Raw genomic sequence first — 23,165 nt, forward strand, 5'->3', positions numbered from 1 at the left:
TTATTAATTGAAGGGATGTGGAACCTCTGCAACTCCCTTCTCTGTCATTCACACCCCCTGAAAGCAGAACAATTTTTGTAAAGGGAAAGTTTAAATCTCAATATTTTAAATTACTGAAAGCACCTTTAAAGGGGGCTGATTGAAATTATGCCATAACTGAATGGGATTAGGAAACCTAGAGGCTCAAAATTCAATGACATAGTTATATTTTTTATTTATCCCAGAAGCATAATGATTTTGGAAAAAAGGAAGTGCAGAAATATTTTTATTTTATTATTAATGAATGATGTTTAAAGAAGCCAAATTTATAAGGATATTTGAACATCATAATCACTGAATTTTATACTGATCACCAAAAACAATAATTTTTTAAAAAGGGCAGTTTGAATATCTTGATGTTAAAACTTATGTTAATTGAAGGAAGTTGTTGAATTCTGATGATAAGGGGTTCAAGCTCTTTGAAATTACTGAGTTTTTAGTTATCTCTGAAAGTAGAATACATTTTGAAAATGGATGGTTCAAATATTAATATCACTTTATTTCAATTCTTATTAGATGAAGGGGCGCTAAAGCAAAAGAATCTGATGTGAGCGGAAAAGAACAAATGTTTATTCACTTAAAAAAACCAGATATTATCACTTGTTTTTTCTGTTATTAAACATAAAAAATTCTTAAAAGAATACAGTATTTCAGTTTTTTATTAATTGTAAGGGGTCAGAGATCTACAGACTTCTAAAGAGAGGAGGCTCATTAAATCTCGCAGAGAACCACATTTAATTAATTTTGTACATAAGATTTTAAATACTGTTAGTTATTTTTATTACAGAGAACTGCATAAAATTAAAGTACAATTAGTTTTAATTTTTATTTCAGAAGTGAATGTAAAACACACAAGTTTACATACAATGGATGTAGATGATATATTTGATCAAACTGGACAATTTGGTCGATACCAAATACAACAATACCTGTTATTATCAGTTCCTATACTATTTTCATCTTACCAAACCGTTGCGTACATTTTTACAACTGGAAATCCAGTGTACAGGTATGTATAAAACACATAGTTATTTATTACATAAATACATAAAATGATTATTCATAGATGGGCATTGATATGTATATATGAACATGGATATGTGGTGATACAACACCTGAAATATCTCAGAGAGAAAGTTAAATAATGTCAAATTCAGTTTCTGTTTGATTTGATAATTGTGTGGTGCTAGTACTTTTTGACTAATGACCATATTACATCAAACATAAAAATATAAATAAGTAAAAAAGTAGCTATTAAAGTGTCCCATGATTGACCATCTAAAAAATAAAATTAAAAGGCCAAGAAAGGCATATTACAAAATAAAAAAACAGAACCTACAAAGAAATGTTTGTATTCTACATTATATCTTACTCACTTGCACATATACCTAACAGATAATTGAGAGTTAATAAAAGTTATAAGGTTTAACTGTCAATATGAAACACAGGAAAATCATAAAAGAAGAAGATATATAGGTATCATGAATGAAAAGAGAAAAATATCCAATTGATTATTAATTATTATGACACAAGAAAGATTTAGAAAGTGTTTAAAGAAAACTAAGGCTTATATGAGCTATAGGGAAATATGAGCTAATGTATAAAAAAACATGAATATCTTGATATTCATGTTTTATATATGAATATTAATACATATATATGTATTAATACATTTTAATATATGAATATTTTTATGGTTTTACTGTTTTAACAGTAAAACCATTTGGATCAAATGGTTTTACTGTTTTTTTGAATGATATGGTCACTAATGACCATATTACATCAAACATAAAAATATAAATAAGTAAAAAAGTAGCTATTGAAGTGTCCCATGATTGACCATCTAAAAAATAAAATTAAAAGGCCAAGAAAGGCATATTACAAAATAAAAAAACAGAACCTACAAAGAAATGTTTGTATTCTACATTATATCTTACTCACTTGCACATATACCTAACAGATAATTGAGAGTTACAGGCCACAGTAAAAATGTAGAAGTTAAAAGATTGGTGTAAAATAAAAAGGAATGGAAAATTACATCAAACTAGATAACAAACTAATGACTTAAACAACAAAAAATTGAAGTAATTTAAAAAAAAATAATCATTTGAATATATAACAAATATAGATTTATAAGATACTGATCTTTATGTGCATAAATACAGAAAATAGTTATGATACAGTCAAGAAATCAATAGTTTAGGGCAATGGTTCCAAAGTTTTCCAAGTTGCAGCACCCTTTTTCAATTAAAATTTTTCCATGGCGTCCTACCCTAAGTAAAGAATGATTACTTGTAAGTACGAGATAAAAATAAATAAAACTCATGTATCTTCATTATTTTTTTAAATTTATTAAAATTAAATTAACAATTATAAATGTCTTGGTTCAATTAATTATGAAGCTTTTACAATATTTTGCGGCAAACCTGTGAAGAGGCTGCGGCTTCCCAGGGCACCACAGTGCACATTTTGGGAATCACTGATTTAGGGAAAAAAGGAAAAACTATTACTTCAAGTTTAGTAAAAGCTATAAAAAGTGACACAAAGAAAAATGTATAAATGTCAGAAGGGCAGTGGAAAACTGAGATAGGTTTTGAAACCAAAAGAAGTCTACAAAAAATTATTATCTATAACCTTGTTAAACGTAGTTACCTGGAAGGAATGAATTACAAATAAAAGGAAAAAGAATACTATATAAGTAAAATACAATAATTTTTATAGATTATGTGATGGATGAAATGACGGTGTATCTAGAAACCAGATATGCTGGTTTTTAATCATAGTCAATGATGCAATTCCCTAAGTGTCTTCAATTATTCTCATATCATTTCAGCCATCTCATCTTTGTAAAAATAAAGTGTAGTTCGGCCAAGGTTGAAATACTAATTTAAAGAATTAATTAAAAATATCCAACAGTTGTTGGATTCATGGAATCAAATGGTGAAATCATTTGTCTTTAACGCAACCAAGAAATGAGAGTTAGTAATGGTATACTTGGAGAGAGAAACATCTATAAAACAACAAAGAAAAAGAATATCTATGTAATGTTTTGTATGTCTGCTCTCCTTTTAGGGTGATGACTGTTTTTGTGTATCAGCTATGAAATTTCAGTCATTTGAGCTGTTGCAAATTGTTACTGTGTTGTTTAAGACATGTCATAATTAACTTGGTGCTCTAATCCTAGTTTTTTTTTTGTTTTTTTTTTTTTTGTTTCACTAACTACTTCTGGAAGTATTTTGTTTTGCTTGTAATATAAATTGTGTTTTATGTCTTTGTCAAGGGATGTTTTTTTGTTTGATGAAAGTAAAATATTTGTAAGATTTACTGTAAAAGTGTTAATTTTAAGGGTATGAGTTTTTAGATAATACCTAAATATTGCATGTATCCCATTTTGTAATATGTGAATATTTTTAAAGCATAAAAATATTTCAGCCAGAAGGCAGAAAAAAGTGAACTTATTGGCAAGCTTTGTTGAATTTAGTATTTATGTTTGGGTGTGAAGTAGTATTGTTTTTGTTATGACTTATGTAATGTATGAGAACATATTCTGCTTGTGTAATGCTTTTAATGATTCTTATAGTATGTTCATGGTTTTTTGAAGTTACAATAATGTGGTTGATTATATCAAAGGATGTAAGTATGTCAAATCATTCTTAAATTGATTAATGTTTTTTAATGTTCTTTATAAAAGCTGTTTTCAGATATTGATAATTTTTAGTATTTTAAATCATGTGTTACCATGTTTCATCATGCTGATAGATTAATGTAAATGTATTTGAATAAAAAAGTAAACAAATTTTATTAACTTTAAAAAGTAGTACTGATTAAGAAATGTATTAATTTTGCACTTATTTAATCTGTACTTAATTTCATAACTACTTTTTATGAGTCTGGGCTCATGAGTATAAAACAATTTAACCCTTTTATATGCATCATTTATATTTATATGTGAGCCTATTTATAAAAATAGACAAGACATCAATTTAAATAAAGAATTTATCTGCTTGAGATCATAATTCATTTAGTTTGTAGATAATACTTTCAAAAAGCTAATGATCTAACTAATACTAATGAAACAAATACTAATCATCTGATGTACTTATGATCATCTGCTTTTTTCCTTTTCAGTTTCTTATACAAATTCCAAAAATTCATGAATTTTCATCAGTAGGAAAATTATGTTCAAGTTGTTCAAAAGTGAAGAACAATCATCAACCAATTAAAAAGTTGAAAGTTGAGCAAATAATTATAACTATGAAAACCTTCACTTATCCAATTAAAAGATTTTATTAAAAAATTTTGATTCTAAATACTTTTAACTTTTCGATTTCTGTCATTTTGATGTTTCAAATTCTCTACAGATTACTTTTAGTTAAGGTGTTTAATGCATAACAGTAATAATCATCACTCATTAAAACATCTCATTAAAAACATTCTCTTCCATTTTTTTCTAAGACTGCTTTTATAAGTTTATAATATTTTAGTCAGAATTAATAATAATAATAGTAGTAACGATAATTACCATTGTAGTAGTTTTAGAGAGTGCAAGACAATAACAAATCTGCAAATACATGTGAGGACAAGTAAACCAGGAAAGATTCACCCTACAGAAAGGATTCAGATATTAGAAAAGATGTTGCATTAAATAGGGAGAATCTTGATGCTTTTTTTTTGTCTGAATTATTCTCATGAAAGCTATTTAAGAATTTGTTATAGTACTAAAGTACAAATAATTAATTTTTTTTTATTTGTTAATTTCTGTTATTTATAAATTTCCAGGTGTAAAGTTCCAGAATGTGAAGATGAAACAAAAAATATTGAATTTGATAAGCCATGGTTGTCAGAGGCTCTACCATTCAACAGTGATGGTACTCTAGAACAGTGCTTACGATATAAACCAATTATATCTTCTTATTATTCATCAAATTTCACGCAACAAACTCATTTAAATGTCTGTTTTCCATATTCTTTTAATAAAGAACAAAATATTCAATGCGATTCATGGGTTTTCAAAGGAGATGAAAATACAATTGTTACTGAGGTAGGAAACAGATGTTTTAAACACTAAAATTATTTATATTTAATTATACACATCAGAGTCAGTAAAATATGTTTATAAATTTAGGTAACTCTTACAAATGCCACCACAAAACTGATTGATTAAACCAAACCCTCTTTCATAATAAATTAATTTTCTATCAAGTACAGACCATTTTTAAATAAATATTGATATACCTTATTATAAGTACATTTCTTTTAAATGTCAAACCAGTATATGACATTTCCTCCAGTTCATTATTAAATTTATTTACCAATTTTTTCTATGAAAATATCATATCTTTCTCATCTTTTATTGAGGTAGTTTAATTTTACATACTAAATAAATAAAATAAGCAATATTATGGATCCATCCTGATTTCCTAGAGAATCTTTAAGGTTGATCATTCCTCTTCTGTAATCTCTTTCACTCACTCCTGTTGGTATATTCTCTGGAATAGTATTATCAGAATTGCACCAACTACAGTCTATTTCCACCTCTGGTAGACAAAGGAACAACTGATTCCTACTTAAGAGTTACATGGAAACTTTTTTCCTTGCCCATAGATGGCAAAAAAGCAAAATTAGTCAAAATGCCCATTAGGTAAAGACAGATTTCTTATTTCTACAATTAACTGTAATAATGAAAAAAAAAAAAAAATTAATTAGGATTTCTTAATGTCTTACACAAAAAATTGAAATGTTATTATGCAGTGTTTCTGTAAAACATTACTTTATAATTAATTTATTATTCATAGATCTGAATTTTTTTGCGAGAACACTGATGACTTTTGCTCAAATTTAGCTAAATTATTTTCTTAAGTAGTCAAGTGTACAATTGTTGTTCACATCAGTTTGTTAAAATTTAAGCAATACTACAGTTATTTATTTAGTTATAAAAAAACCCATGCACGCACATATGTGCATGCTCAAACACACACACACAAGTATGTATGCATTTTTTTTAAATTACAAAACTGAAAATGTTCATTATAACAAAGGAAAGAACATGCTCATACTTTATTGTTCTGAATTAATCTTGATTTTAATTTACAACATAATTACAATATTTTATTATACTTTTCGAATGTAAATATCTTACTGATAAAGTAACTACGTTTGAAAGTATAATTCTTAATTATAAAAATACGTAGATGTTTTAAATTGTGGATTGCTATTTAATATTCTCAAAATTATTTCTCTAGAGATATTAATTATAAACTAGTTACTGGTATGGTTTAATATTCTAATTACATTATTTGAAAGAAATATTAATTGTAGTATATTTATTATGAAAATCTATGTGAACAGGTTATAACACTTTATTCAAAAAATTATTAACCAGTATAATTAGACTTAAGCCAATATATTACCAGTTCATACCCACTTTGAAGTTTAACCCTTAAATTACTTTGTGTGCAATTAAAGTATTATTATACTTCCTAAATACTATATTACTAGTTTTTTTAAAAATACTTCAGTATCACTTGGTTCAAAGTTTTACAATTTGCTTCCTGATAATATTGCTAAGTTGAAGTAAACAAGTGTTGTCTGAGGAAGGTTAGCAAATTACTTTGTCACCAGACTAAAAAAAAATGTGTGGTTTTGAATTGAAGATATTCATTATAGTAAAATTATAATATGTCTATACATATATATATATAAATATATATATTTTTTTTTTTTTTTCCAGAATTCAAACAGTTCATTAACATATTGATCACGTGTTAATAAGATTTAATATTATATGAACTATAAACAACCAAAACAAAGTAATTAAATAAGTTAAACTTATCATACTAATTTCCAATAATCAGTTTTCTTGGTATCTGGTATCTTCAATTTGTATTGAATTTTTTAACTACAAAAAATACATTCTTTTAATATATACATATTATTCTAAATTGTTTTCTGTTCAGTGTTCTGTTCTGTTCAATTTAGAATTTAATGTCAAATTATTAAAAGAACATATTTTAATGTAGTTAGAGAATTCAGTACCAGCTGAAGTTGTAGGATACCGCAAAAATTGATTACTAGAAATTAATATGCTAGATTTAACTTATGTAATTTCTATGTTTTTGTGGCTTATATTTCATGAAACATTAAATATATTTATATATATAATTCTCTTGTATATTTTTTATACATTATTATTTTTGTATATTATTATTATTTTCACGTCATTACTCCCTTTCCACATCAAATAAAAAAAGTTAAAACACATAAACCATTTTTAATGAAATGTTGCAGAATCATCAAATGCTGTAACAATATCATATGAATATTAAAAAATCATAATTTTGTTATATCGCCTAGGCTTCACCTTTGGCCATCCTTTTTGCTTCTCTTTTCCATCTTCCTAAAGACCTCTGTGTCAAATTCTAAGGTATCTAAATCCTCGCAGATGGAATCATCTGATCCTCTGTAGTAAACCATGGAGGATCCCTTGATACCAGAATCAGATGATACTGACTCTAATGGTGCAGTCAAGAGTGCATCAAAGTCAAGAATCTTTCTCCTCTACAGGCCTCCGTGCTTTCAGGGGCTCCATTTTTGTTTTTCGCAGATCTTCTTTTTCCAATAATTTTATTTCTATTTTCTACCTAAGCTACAGGCTTCTTGTCCATTTTCCGTTCACTGTCTCACCTTGAAAGTAGTCGAAGGCTGATTCCTTGGTGGAGCTAAATTCTTTTTGTATAAATTAAAGTTTCCAATTATAATAATTTTCAATACAGATGTCCTAATACTTTTGGAGTCACTACTCCATCATCAGGGATTTCATAGAAGATGCTAATTCAAAATTCATATGTATAACTTCTCTATGAATAATTATTTTAAATTAAAATTGTTATGTTCATAATAGTCGATTGTCAAAAAAAAAAAAAAATTATACGTCAATAAGAATGTAACATCATGTCCATAAGATGTTTACGACTATTATGAAATATAAATGAAATAGTACCAACCTATTAATAATTATTATATAATTTGTTTATATAGGATGTCATTATTGAATCTCTGACTTGTTCTTTCAATAATTTACTATTATTCAAATACATATGAAATTTTTCTAATATGCCGATTTTATAATAATTATTAGTGTATTCTAATATTTTAATATATTCATTAGGATTATAATTATGTCCAGTTTCTAAAATATGTTTGGTGAAATTAGATTTTTCTTAATTATTCTTAATTATACAATTAATTTGTTCTTTAATTCTTATGGCAAATTAACGATTTGTCATTTCAATATATTTTAAGTCACAGTTTTCGCAATTAAAACTATACACTCCTTGTTTTTCTAAATTATAATTATTATCATAATTATATAACAGGATCTTCATTATTTATGTATTTTATTATTTGTTGTATACGCTGTTTTTAATTCAAAAGTTTTAAATATTTTATTAAATTTATTAAAATTTATATTTTATTTAATTTTAGTGGACTCATTTATTATATTATTATTCATTAGCTTTATTTTATCCTTAATGTATATATATTTTTTTTCTTGTGTATAATTTATTTATTAATTTAAATCATATCCATTATTCAAAGCTATATTATTATTTATATATTATAATATTATTATGATATAATAATACTATTTATTTCATTATTTAATTTTATATTGTTATATTTTAAGTGTTTTAACGCTCTGTAAATTAATGAATTAAAGGAGTCATTTTTGACTCCAAGGATGAAAAGATTTGAAATGTATTACAGTATTCTGTTTGGGTGGCTTTTTATAAACGTCTATATTGATTTTATTAGTGATCAGATTTTTAAGAAAAATTTTATCTCCCAGTAATCAATGCTGCTATTATTTTATCTTTTAAAGTGAATTTAATATAATTATTTAAAGCATTCATTTCTTTAATTATTGCATTTCTTCATTGTTAAATTGTTGGTTTTATATTAACAAAATATTATCCACATACCTTTTATATAAAATAATTTGATGCTTATTAATAATATTGAATATCAGGGTGTTTTCTAGTTCATTCATAAAGATATCGGCTAAAATAGCAGAAAGTGGAGATCCCATACTAAGACCCTTTTCTTGTTTATAATATCTAAATTTAAAATAGTTATATTTAATACAAAATTCTAATATTTTAATTATTTCATAAATTATATTTTTATCTATTTTTAATTTGGTTAGAGTATTATTAATTATATTTATGGTTTTATTAGTGTCTGTTTTTGTATACATGTCTTTTGTATCCAGTGTTATAAATTCGGTTGTATTACTTAAGTTTATAATATGATTACTTTGTAACTATTCTTTAAACTTTATTTATTCTCAATTTTAATATACTCTTAATTTATTAGATAAAAATTTACTTAATTTATATGTAGAAGTATTAACATAATTCAAAAGGGATCTTATGGATCTTAAATACATTTTAGAAACTGGACATAATTATAACCCAAATTTATATATGGGCATCACGAAAGAACTCACCCCACTAAAACACCCATCCTCCCCCAATGACCAAACACCACGGCATCGCCGGGCCACACCCCGGCCGAAACTCGGCTCGATCCACCTCCCAATGTCCAAGAACCCAACACTCCCTGCCGCCCAGGGATAATAATAAAATTTATTATTATAGCTTTAGGCTACTTACACACTTACTTTAAAATTGTAAGAATAAATTATACAGTTTTTATAACAGTAATTATTTTTTTAATAATTTTGTAATTTATAATTTTGATGAATTAAATAAAGCTATATTAACTTTCTTACAGTTCCAAATTATGTGTCCAGAGAATGCTTGGAAGGTGGCTTTAGTTGGCAGTATGAATTACTTAGGTTTTTTTATTGGAAATCCAGTATCTGGAATATTTGCTGACAGGTATTTAAAAATTATCAATTTACTTGCAATAAAACGAGTTTTGTATATACTGAACAGTTAAATTGATAAAATTTTAGTTACAGTTTCTGAAAAGAAGTACATAAAAGTTAAAACAGTACTTTATAACTAGTGGATTAAAAATTTTTCTGTAATAAAAATTGTTTTCTTTAAACAACTTAGTTTATATTAAGATATAACATCAGTCCAACCCTCCCCCAACATGTTGCTGACGGCCCAATGAATAATGTTGGGGCCATCAGCCCCATCACGCCGGATGATGGGGCATCAGTTCCCCAGTAACCCTCACCTTGCCCATGGCCACCATGAAAGGACCCACACTGCAAAACTATGGTTGGAGGTTGTCACTATGGTCACAAGAACCACTAAATTATGATCCTGATGATTGTTAATCATTTAATACCATTTAGTAAACATGGAAGAGTTGTTAGGTGCACATCGTGCTTTCTGTGTTAAATCATTATACTAAAATAGTGATTTTATTTACTGTAAAAAGGTTAAATATCTATATCCTGAAATCAGTTCAATATTTTGCATCATGGGTGGGTACTGTCTGTTCATGCAAATAATTTATGGATTAAGAGGTTTGAGGAAACTGGGTCCACATTAAATTTAAAATGTAAAAGACCAGAAAAAAGCATTAGAACACAAAAAACATTGGTGGGTTTGAACTGCCATAACAAGCAGTCTAAAATATTCTGTGATTAAAACACGCATTAGCTAGCATTGAATATCAGTGAATCATCACTATAAAATTCAATTTGTTCAGAAATTACAAGATGCTGATTCGGCTGCTCACATGAATTTTTGTCAAGAAATGTTACAGTGTTTTATGCTAATGAAAACTTAATCTACCATATGTTTATATCAGATGTAACTGATTCTATCTGAACAACTATGTAAATAAGCAAATTATTTTATATTGGAATGCTGAATGCCCACTTACATGAGATACTGTTGTATATTCTGAAGGTCATAGTGTGACATGTTTTTTTTTTATCTGGCATTAATGAACCATTCTTTTTTCAAGATGATTGAGGAAACACGACTACTGTTTCTGCACCGCATTAAACAAGCATGGTAACAACATTCTTTAGGTAAGAATTAGTTTGATTTCTACAAATCATATGGTATCAGTAATAGGTGCTCTAAGTCATACTGCTTATGTGTCTATTAATTGCTTTATGGGTTACTTAAGAGTAAGCTGTTACATTGAGCAAACACAAAATTTACTTGAAGTAAAATAAAAATTTCAATAAGATGCATACATCACACTGGCCATGTTATGGTTAGTTATGGAAAAATTTTGATTAAAATTACAAGACTAGAGTGCAATGATTTCCCATCTATCAAGCGTTAAAAAAAAAAAAATGTAATTGAATGTGTTACTTAACAGAAACCTGTTAAAATAAAAATGTATTTAATATAAGAGTTTTAGATTTTCTCACTTCACTGACATAATCTTTATAGTTATACTCTATCTCATACAGTACATACCACACATTGTATGAGTGTGTGTGAGTGCATGTGCGTCACACACACACACACACACACACACACACACACACACACACACATATATATATATATATATATATACAAAGTGATTAAGTTTTGACAGAATAAACCAGAAAAGCATTCCAGAGCAACTTTATTTCAATGTTCCAGCACTTGTGTAGCAGTATTTTATGTAATTTTATAAATAACCAGATTAACTTAAACACCAGTTACAAAACTTTACTTACACACTAAAACATAATGCCCTAGCTATATCACTGAACTTGTAATGATGCATTTGCAGATTAACTAAACTGCTTCTAGGTAAGTTATTCTTGAAAATGTTACATCTTGAACAAATACCAGTTTTGCAAAAGCATGAAGTACACTTAACAAGTTCTGTTCATTAATTTTATAAATCAAGTATACATATTTTTAATTGCAAGTGATAAATAAACATCATTCTGCAATAAATAAACACCATTCATTTATGTTATAAAGTAATTAAGAATAGATAAATATTTGTGGCCTTCTTGTAGTTGGCTGTAAATTTTTAGATTCATTCTAGAGATTTGGAATAAATTATTTTTACAGTTATGATTTTTTTTTAAGGTATAAAAAGTAACATTTTTTCTTAATTTATATTCAAAAGTATATATGTGTAAATTAAAATACAGGTGTACCTTAGGTAGTAATAACTATTCACCTCCCTACAGTTATTGATATAACTAAATTTAAAGTAATGAATTTTTTCTTTATTTTTAGGTATGGTAGAAAAACAGTGTTAGCTATATCATGTTTTATTCAATCATCAATTGGTTTACTACGTTCTGTTTGTCCTAACTATGAAACTTATTTAGCTTTACAATTCTTTGGCGCTTTTATGTGTGGAGCATATAATGCAGGGTTTGTTCTTGGTATGTAAATCATTATGACATAGTATTTATTATAATAAGAAATTAATTAATTAATTGTATTAACAAAAAACTTCTATTTTGAGTAATTTACAATCAGATTATTATAAAAAGGTTTAGATTATATTATTTTTTTTTATAAATATTTATAAGTGTATAACTGCACTGTTAGAATTTCCATTTATATTTAAAAAATAAATAAAAAATAAAAAGAAGTAAGAAAACACGCATAATATAATGGCTGTGTTTCACTTAGGCCTTTACATTATTTTAACCTTAAACTGTTATAGTTAATGTAAGACCAAAAACCAGACAAGAAGTATAAAAATGAAAATTAATATAATAATTTGAAACTATCTCCGATTAAAAAAAAACTATTTATTTATTTTATATTTCTGGTTACTAAAGAAATCAAAACTTTCATTCACTTTGACAAGTTATTTTTATTTTAATTTAATATTCTAAAATAAACCTTTATTGAACCTTACAGTACAGTAATAACATACATAAAATTATAATTTTTTTTTTAAATATCTTTAATTATTAAAAATATAAAACAACAATATTACATTTCTACATTCACCTTTTTTATATAGAATTAATATTTAAATTCCAAGCATTAGGATATCCAAAAATATATTTTTATCATTACACATGATTAATTTATTTTTTAATACGGCAAATTCTCAAGAAAATGTGCCTGGCAATAAAAATTTCCTTTCATTTGAATAGTAGCCAGTGTGGTCTTTTGGTAACTTCCTTTAATGTCTTAGTAACACTGTTTTGATGGGACAATTTGCAATAATATTAACAAAATGTTGGAAATATTATATTATTTAACAAAATTGTTTAAAGTTAAATAAGTTAATACTTCAATTAGTTAAGTGAGTTAGATTTTGATTAGTTAGTGATAAGTTAGATTTAGTTAAGACGTTAAGATATTGTGTAAAAACAATTTTTACAAAACCATGAATATATATAATATGAATAAATATATAATATATTTATAAATTATTAGCTGACCTGACAATGCTTCACCATTGCTAGAAAATATATATATAGATTAAATGAACACAAATGAAAGTTTGATAAAACATTAAAAACCTGAACATTACGAACTTCACAAAATTTAACCTTTCCCTTTTACTCTGTATTAGCAAAACAACAACAGTATTACCTATCGGACTTAATTCAAACCACTCTAACTACTGTGGCCGGTGGAAAATAACTTTTTAACGAAAAGAGAAATGGCTGCAAAATCATCACAATTAATACTGAACATTAAGAAAGTTACAGAACATTACGGAAATTCATAAAATACCTTTATAAAAAGTCAGAATGTAATATAAATAAATCCAGCTGTCAAAACAGCACTACCTATCAGATTTAAATCAAACTACTCTCTTAACACGGTAGTAGGTTCAAAATACCTCTAACTTTATTACTACTGGTCGGATCGAGGATTTCAATAGCTTTAAATCTTCTCCGGACAACGCGGACCGTTTTGCAAAAACCCGCCTGTAAATCTGTCCGGTAGTTTTTTAGTCTAAAGCGGATACACATACGAACATTGCCTTTTATATATATAGAAGAAGGTCTGTTTGTATATTTTTTCGTAAATATTTCGACAGCGGCGTCACCTAGCGGTTCCAATCCAAAAATTAAATGGAAAATTTAACCTTTAAAATAAAAAAGATTTAAATGCAAAATTTAACCTTTCCATTTTTCTCTTCTTCCCACCGTCCCTTTTCCCATTTTTCTTTTCTCTCCTTTTTTTACTTTCTCTCTATTTCCTTTTTTTCATTTTTCGCTAAAGCATTTATTTCTTTTCTATAACTGATAAAGATTCTGAATATGAGCCAAGTCGGACCATAAATTAATTTTTTTCAAATTTCTCAACCCCAGCGCCATCTAGGGGATCCATTTTTTGCAGATGTAATTCTTTTCACGTAACTAATATATATTCTGAATATGAGTCAAATCGGACCATAAATACAATTTTTCGAAATATCTCGACCCCAGCGCTACCTAGCGGGTCCAAACTAATTCAGAAACCTTCGCGGGTGTGCACACAATAATTCACCAGTTTCATCGCAATCGGATGAACGGTTTAGGAAGGCATAAGAGACATACAGACAGGCAAACATTCATTTTTATATATATAGATATAATAATTATACAATTAAAATTCTCATTGCCTATAATTTTGAACTGATTAAATTATTATTAATATTCTAGTAAAACATTTATTAAAAGATAGCTAATTATGCTGAAAATCCCTTATATAAATTAAAAAGAATAAAAAGATTTCCAGTAATGGTATTATCATTATGCTATCAGACTGTAAAGTGAAGAATTAGACTATTGAAATTGAAGGAATCACATTAAACATCAAAGAGAGAAAGAAAGAGATGGAAAGAGGGCATAAACCTTAACATCAATGGTAGGCGATCATATATCTAAAAAGAAAATTTTATGATACTGTACCAATGAAGCTAACCTTTGAAAGTGCTTCTGGAGGTATAAGGCACCTTCCAGAGTTATAAGACCTCCTGATTATTTTAGGTTTAATATATTAAAAAGTTGTAATTTTTTCAGATCTGCACCCAAAATATTAGATAAAATGATGTGTGTATATATATATATATATATATATATACATATATGTGAGATAGTTTAAAATTATTATATTAGATCTATAAATAATCCCGCTGTTTTTAATTATACAAATAAAATATTTAAAAAATAATGATAAATATAGTCAGAATCCTGAGTGTCAATGAGTAAAATGATGTAAGACATTCAGTATTTAATTGCAATCAATATCTTCAAAATTTATCATAAATTAATGATCATACCATTAATTCATATGATAAGTTAACACAAATAATATTTTTAAATTGTTTATTAATAAAACTTTGTAACATATGAAATGAGAATTGTTCCAATCAGAGTTACTTTGTCTTCGAGATGATAAATAAATTTTGTAGCTTGTAAGAATGCATTGCCTGGCCACGATCAAACCCACAACCTTTCATACAAAAAATAGACACATTTTTATCAGAAAGATTTTGTGACTGCGATAGAAAGATTTTGTGATATATGACAGATTTTATGATAATTTTTTATACTCTGAAAGCGTAGTGATAGACACAGAGTTCATCATAAAATCTGCCATACAGTCAGTTATTCTTATAAAGAATTTTCAGTTTCATAACAAATCACTGAGGATGTTTAGCTAGCTAGGCAAGGCATTGTGCCTGTCATCATAAATTTGACATATTGTGATGAATACATATTGCTGTTACTTCATATCCCTTGCTGTAATCAAGGACAACTCCAAAATATTGTGTATGATATAAAATATGAATTTATCAAGACAAATTTTATCAGCAATGGTCCTTAACTAAGAGACTTGAATTGATTAATTATAGTAGATTTAGTTCTAGGAATGAATCTTGAGATACTTTCAGTGATATTTTTTTTATTATTCAATACATTAATTCCCTTCATAACATACATCTATGAACAGCAATTAAACAAATAAACATTAATATAAAAATGTAACATTTATAGAGCTGTAAAAAGAAAAAAAATAATAAGTAATGATTACTTTAATGAAATATTAAAATTTTGTTTATTCAATATAGCTGTTTTGATGTAATTTAGCATACTTAAGTAAACGCTACGTATTCTTTATTACGTTATTTATTTTAGAATTGGAAGTTGGCTTGGGAATTCAGGTTAATGAAACCTGAATTTTTCATTTTTCTCTTTGTTCTCATTGTTGAATAATATGGATCCAGGTAGGTAGATTCCTACCATATGTCCGGGATTATCCTGGACAGTCCTGGTTTTTAGTGCTGTCCGGGGTTTAAGAATTTTATAACTGGCAATGATTTTTTTTTTAATTTTAGACCTATACATTCAATGTCGTGTTTTTAAACATTCTTTTATGGCCATGTATCTCTCAGTCGACCTTGGAGCAACCGCTGACGTCAATTTTGACAGAGACTTGGCTACCGGCCTCACCACAACTTTTTACTTACTCATTTGGCAACACAACAGGGGCAATGTGTTTATGTTGTTTTCGTGCGTGAAGTAACTCGTCTACACATTTTTGATCATTTTATCTCTATTTGTTTTTTGTCTAATCGTTTAGCAATGAGCAAAAGAAAATGTGTGTTTAATGTTAACCTGCAACAGGAATACAAATTTTTGAAACTGTGTAATGACAGTAACAATGTACGTGTTTATTGCACACTACGTACTGGAGAATTTTCTGTTGCACTTAAAGGAAAGGGTGATGTTGAAGACCACGTGAAAACAGCTATAGGAGTGCTATTAATGCTACTGATTCAGCAAACATAAGAGATTTTTTTAAAGCCAAAGATGGGAATAACAATAACACTAATCTGGAATGTGCTACTAAAGAAGCTACATTTTAATACCACAATGCTGGACATGAACTCAGTTTCAAAACATCAGACTGCACATCTAAACTGGTTAAAAAGTTATATGACCCAAATTTTCATCTGCTAGAACAAAACAGAGGCAATTATTGTTAACGTTATTTTGCCATTTATATTTGATAATCTGTTGCATTTTTTTGGGAAACATTAATTATATAACAGTAATGATGGATAGCTCAAATAGAAGTGAAGTAAGACTTGTTCCGATTGTTGTAAGATATTTCAGTCTGGAGGAGGGAATTCAAGTTAAACTTTTAAATTTCGATGATGTGTCAGGTGAAATTGTTCAAATTTTGACTCGGTATCGTTGCAGTATGTGGAAAAATGCAAACTTGAAGAAAAGTTGGTTTGTTATTCTGCTGATAACACTAACAGTAACTTTGGTAGTGTAAAGAGAAAGGGAATGAAAATGTGTTCAGAAAAGTTCAAAGTAATTTAGATAGACCTATTTTAGGAATGGTTGTTCAGCCCACATTGTACACAATTCAGTACAAACAGAATGTAATTCTCTAACCCTGGACATAGAAGTTATTGTTATAAATATTTTCACGTATATAGCGTAAGTGTATATAAACTTAAAGGAGTTCTGTGAATTTGTGGAAACAGTATTATCTCATAGCAGCACATGGTTCCTTAGTTTGTTACCTGCAATAGAAAGAATTCTTTCCGTTTTTGATGGCCTAAAATCATACTTCTTATCCTGTGACAATTGCCCAAAATTATTGTTTGATTTTTTTGAAAATCTAGAAAGTGAACTGTTTTTGAAATTTTTATTTGGTCTCTACAGTTATTTAATAATATAGTTCTGAAATAGGAAGCTAATCACAGCAACAGAAACATTTCAGACATATATTCTGAATTGATTTGTAAACTTCAGGAAAGAAAACCCCACAAATTTATACCACCTTCTGCCAAAGAATTGCTGTGCACTGAAAATAATGATGTTCAGGAACAAAAATTCTTTTCAAGCGTAGACAATTTTTATAATTCTAGTATCCAATACTTAGAATTGTAGAGAACCAGTTTTGATAAAGTTAGTATGCTTCAATGGATAAATTTATAAATTGAAATTGCCCGGTCTGATTTAGAACAGAGTGCACAAGTTAATGAAATTATAAAAGATTCCATAAATATTGATGACCTATTTGATGAATGTACATTGTTGAACCAGGTAATTCAAAAACAAAGGGTATGTTGTGGTTTAAGTTCTGAAAAAGTACCAGATACTATTGAAGAGAAGTGGAAAGCAATTTTTAAGGTGTTTTAAAAGGCTGATATTTCATGTTGCAATATTTATAAAATGATTGAGTTTGCAATGTCTTTGCCTGGGACATCTGCTCCAGTTGAGAGAATTTTTTCAATTACAGGGAACATTTGGTCTGCAGAAAGGAGTAGACTTTCAGTATCTACTATTAAACATCTGCTAAATGTTAAAACTAATTCAGAAACTTCTTGTCGTGAATTTTATGATGTAATTAAAACAAACCATTTCTGAAAAAATTCATTTCTAGTGAAAAATACAACTGAATAAATAAAGTTTAATGTTTCACTAAATTGTTAAGACTTTCCAAAGAAAGATCCAAAAAAATATAGAGATATTGGAGATATTGGATTTACACAGTAAGTATATTTAAATGATTGGTATATGAAATATTTTATGATAAAGTTTGTGAAATATATTGATTTAACACAGTCTGTGGCTGCATACAAAGAATGCAGAGAAAATGAAAAACAAATCTTAGAATTTTTATGAACCTGTAAAACATGACAAGACAAAAGAAGTGTTGGATGATGAAAAATCCAACTACAACCAAATCCTTTGATGATAAGGTAAATTACTGCATACACAAAGCACCTAGCATGCATGTAAAATATTTTCTATACAGTTTTGAATTTTCTACAGTTTTCTGTGGGTTAGGTAACATTCAAATCATTAACATGAGAGAATAATCATCTGCATTCATTCTGTTGATAAATTGTATGTATAATTATAAAAACTACAGCTCATTGGATAAATTACTTAGAGTAAAATAATAGAATAAAGATAACTGTATATCCATTAATATGTTGTAATATGCATTGTATTAACTGTGGCATTTTTATTTTTTCTTTCAGGTTTAGAAATAGTTGGTCCAAAGAAAAGAGTTCTTGGTAATGCAATTATTTGTTGTTTTCATTCAACTGGTGAAGCTATAGTTGGTCTTTTAATGTGGGTACTAAAAGACTGGCGACTCTTGTCAAGATTTTTATTTATTCCTGGATTATTCTCACTTATTTATTTATGGTACGTACTATTTAAAGAAAAATTATATTCATTATAATTATAAACTTTACTTTCTTTAATAAAGTAATGAATATACTGCTCCATGAACAATAGTGTAAAACTATTTAACTGACTTGTTGAGTTAAAAAAGATGGATAATTTAAAAAAATAAAATTATATTAAAAGTAGTATTTTGTAGATCGGCATATTTAAAAAAATAATAAATTAATTGTAGTTAACTCACTAAATGCCAGAAAAATTAATTAAATTAAAAGCTAATGTTATTAATGTTTACAAGAGGTATAAAAAAGTAGAAAATTCAGATATTTTTAATTATTATTTTTTTATTAATAGAGTAGCGTGATAAAAAAACCTTTACACTTCAAGTTTTTATAATCTTAAATGTAAAGGATTTTTCTTTTTTTATTATGATTGCCTGCTCAGTTGTTTATGAAAAAAAAAATGGCTGTCATTTTTTTTGTGTCTGGGAGAATTCATATCTTCAACTGTAAAGATTGGACCTCAATTTCAAGAACACACCTAACCATAGGAATCAGGTTATTATGATTTTGCAGAACAGTTAATGTGCAAATGCAATATTTTATTTTATGTTTGTTTGATGCGAGTCATCCATACATCCAAAAGTAATTTTTAAAATTTAGCAATACTAGTACAATCCTCTCCAAAGATTGTCTGCAACTTTAGATGCCTTTGCATGATTCATCAAGATTTTGACAAAATCTGATACAATTGATGCTGAACTTTTGACAATATGATAAACATAACACATTTGTTAAGCTTATTTAGAGATTGCTGCTGGAAATGCTGAGTGTTGTAGTCCTACTGGACGCAGTTATGGTATTTGAATTGGGTTTAAAAAGATCTTTGCAAATTATGATGAAACATAAGCTTTGTATACCAAGAAAAAACATTACTGGAAATAAACCTTAAGCATGCACAAGGTAGTTTTCCTTGCAATTTAGTTGTCTGATCATTCAATCTATTTTATTACATTTTGTAACTATAGCTTTCAATTGTTGACTTGTACTATTAATTGAGTTCATTTTTAATACATGTAAATGCATACTTGAAACTCCTTGAAAATGGTATAAGTGCTTATATATATATCTAAAACTTATCATACCACTAGTATTATTTCAACATTAATAAAATTCGGTAACATTACAGGAAATGGTATTTTAACATTATTAAAACATCTGACTAATCTAAAGGAATAATACAACAAAGGAAACATGATCACTCCCACGGACTGTAATAAAAAAAAAAAAAATTAAATGTAATCAATGAAAAATTTAATTTATAGAAATATGAGGTTTCCAACTTTTGCAGATTCCGTAGTATTCATCGTGGTTGGGATGCAATACTATATTAACTTCAATTTTCTTATTCCACAATTTCCTACTCAGATGAAGTATTTAAATATTTGTTCCACATTCTGCATTATTTTTATCTTTACCACAGTCTGAAAAAGAAACGAATCTAGGGAACGATTGTTTAAAGATTAAAATTGAATTTATTTCTTTACAGGATTGTACCAGAATCAATTAGGTGGTTAATTATGAAAGGCAAAACTGAGGAAACTTTAAAAATTTTTAATAAGATGGCAAAAATTAACAAAAAGGAATTAACATTAAATTTTAATAATAATTCATTACAGCAATCAAACAATGTTAAAAAAGATACAAAAGTAACCACAGTTAAAGAGGTATGTTCTTTTCAAAACTTTATTATTATTACCATTTATTCCTTCCAGTTTATTCCATTAAATGTATAAAAACCAACTGGTTTATTTACATCAACCTTATCATTCACAATGATTATATCCTTTACATTATTTTGTCTGATATTTTTTAATTGACTTCAATAAAAGGAGGAGAATCTCAGCTTAACCTACTTATTCAGGTGAATATAAATTATTCAGGACATTTTTGGAGTTGATAAAAAATGAACAATGCAATGTAGCTCAGGTTGACTTTTTTAAACATTAGTGTAGGTACTAGAGTTACTGATAACTAATGAACATGCTGGCGCAATGTAACAGCAGGGGGGATTGTCAATTGCGCAGTGGCTACCATGCAGGAAAAAACAAATTGTGAAGGTTCTATATAAGCACCTAAAACTTCATGTATATAAAATTCAGTTAGTGCATGCTATTGAAGATGATGATAAACCATGTTGTTACAATTTTACCGTAGACATTCTTGATAAAGTGAATAAAGATGATGTGTTTTTAGAAAAAGTAATATTTTCTGATGAATCTATGTTTCTAGTCATGTTAATCCTCATAATTATTGAATTTTGGTAGCGAGAACCCTCATGCCACTCAACAAACACTACATGAGAGCCTGAAAATTGAGGTTTGATACATACAGCTTATGAAGTGACCATTCTTCTTCGCTGAGCCAACAGTTACTAGTATTAGTTATGTAGTATGGAATATGTAGTAGCACAGATTGAATATCGGCAACCCAGCATTTATATCCAACAAGATGGCGCACCACCAAACTGGGGTTTACATGTTACAAGTAACCTACATGAACAATTTAAGTAACCTACATGTCAATTCCCTGGCCATCTCAATCCTTTAATGTTACACCACTTGATTTCTTTCTTTGGGGGTTTCTAAAAGACGGGTGTACACAACGAAGGTTGTCAACATCAAGGCACTAAAGAATCAAAGGTATAATTAATGGAATAACTTCACATATCCTTTGTAATGTGTGGCATGAAATTGAATATCATTTAGACATTTTACGCACCACAAAAGCTGCTCATGTGAAACTTGTTTGAAGTTAATAAGAATTTTAAACAAACCTGTTCGATATGACCTGTTCAACAACACATACATATAACTACATTACTTTCTTATTTTTTTATTAACACCTAACTGCACCGAATAATTAATCACCTGTACATTTTTTTAAATTTATTCTCAAATCTTAATTTACATCAATTGGTTCAGTTTCAATGATTAATTTTTTAACTTTTCTTTATTGTTTTTTTTTGGGGGGGGAGGGATTAATTCACTACATAACCTCTAAGGTTATGGATGGGAATATGAAATGAAAATTTTGCAGTATTTGATAATGCTACACTCCACCATGGAAAGTCACAATTTCTGTAAAAGTAACTCTTCTATAGTAAGTTTTCCCAGAGACAAGGAAGGAATATAAAAATATATTTTTTTAAATATTGTGTTTTACTTCATTATTACTATTTATTATTATTTATTATCATTTAATTATCATTCTGTATGTTTTTTTAATTAATTAATTTTTCTTTAGGTACCAAATGAAAAAGGTAATGTGATTTTTAAATTACCATCAACATCCTCATCATCTATCACTGAAATAATAAAATCAAAAAGATTAATTTTACGATTGGGAGAGTGTGCTCTATGTTGGTAATTACTATTGTTCTATTAGTATTATTTTTCTTACTTCTTTCCAACAAAAGATAATTGGTCAAACTGATGATCAGTAATATTTTATGATTTGATTGATACTAATGAATATTTTTCATATTTTTGTTTTGTCTTTTAATAATGATAAATTGTTTAATTTTATTTTCTTTCTAATTTTTTTCTTCCTTGTACTTCAGTCAACTTTACACCTAGTAATTACTTAACAAATTACACTAATTTCAAAATATTAGCTCACTGCTACAAAAAAATATGAAATATCTCCTATAAAATAAGAAATTTATTTTTTCCCCAAATTATTTACTTGCTATAAATAGATGCAAACATGCCAACTAATTTTCATTTAATGTCTGTTTGACTATATGTTTTACTTTCCCAGAAGTGATATATGCTGATATAGTAGTTATGTCATAATGAGAAGTTATATAGATCGATCAAAAAATAAAAGTGAAAAAACTGGTCTTTTTTTTAAGTTTTGTGACTTAAGGAGACATTAAAAAAAATTAACAAAAAAGTTTAAATAAAACTTAAATAAATTGTAAATAATCTGCGAAAAGAATTTTTATTCCATGCCCCCAAGTACAAATATCCATTTTTATCAGATGGACATTTGTATCT

The 23,165-nt window shown here is 27.4% G+C and overlaps 1 protein-coding gene and 1 long non-coding RNA gene across 4 annotated transcripts in view; one reads left to right on the plus strand and one right to left on the minus strand.

Annotated features, from left to right (window-relative positions):
• LOC142327509 (uncharacterized) overlaps positions 1-13,720 on the minus strand; it is a 39,610-nt gene extending 25,890 nt beyond the window's left edge. Inside the window, exon 1 of the long non-coding RNA XR_012757002.1 lies at positions 13,394-13,720. This is a non-coding gene — a long non-coding RNA (uncharacterized LOC142327509). The remainder of the gene's footprint in view (positions 1-13,393) is intronic.
• Positions 1-23,165, plus strand: part of LOC142327507 (organic cation transporter protein) — a 48,626-nt gene that overhangs the window by 12,693 nt on the left and 12,768 nt on the right. For all 3 annotated transcript variants that reach the window (XM_075370630.1, XM_075370629.1, XM_075370631.1), the window contains exons 2-8: positions 874-1,048; positions 4,819-5,080; positions 9,835-9,941; positions 12,222-12,373; positions 18,958-19,126; positions 20,654-20,831; positions 22,411-22,529. In XM_075370630.1, the coding sequence (XP_075226745.1) occupies positions 906-1,048; positions 4,819-5,080; positions 9,835-9,941; positions 12,222-12,373; positions 18,958-19,126; positions 20,654-20,831; positions 22,411-22,529 (1,130 nt within the window). In that variant the 5' untranslated portion in view covers positions 874-905. The remainder of the gene's footprint in view (positions 1-873; positions 1,049-4,818; positions 5,081-9,834; positions 9,942-12,221; positions 12,374-18,957; positions 19,127-20,653; positions 20,832-22,410; positions 22,530-23,165) is intronic.

Source organism: Lycorma delicatula, chromosome 7 (genome assembly GCF_047948215.1).
Source record: "Lycorma delicatula isolate Av1 chromosome 7, ASM4794821v1, whole genome shotgun sequence".
Lineage (NCBI taxonomy): Eukaryota > Metazoa > Arthropoda > Insecta > Hemiptera > Fulgoridae > Lycorma > Lycorma delicatula.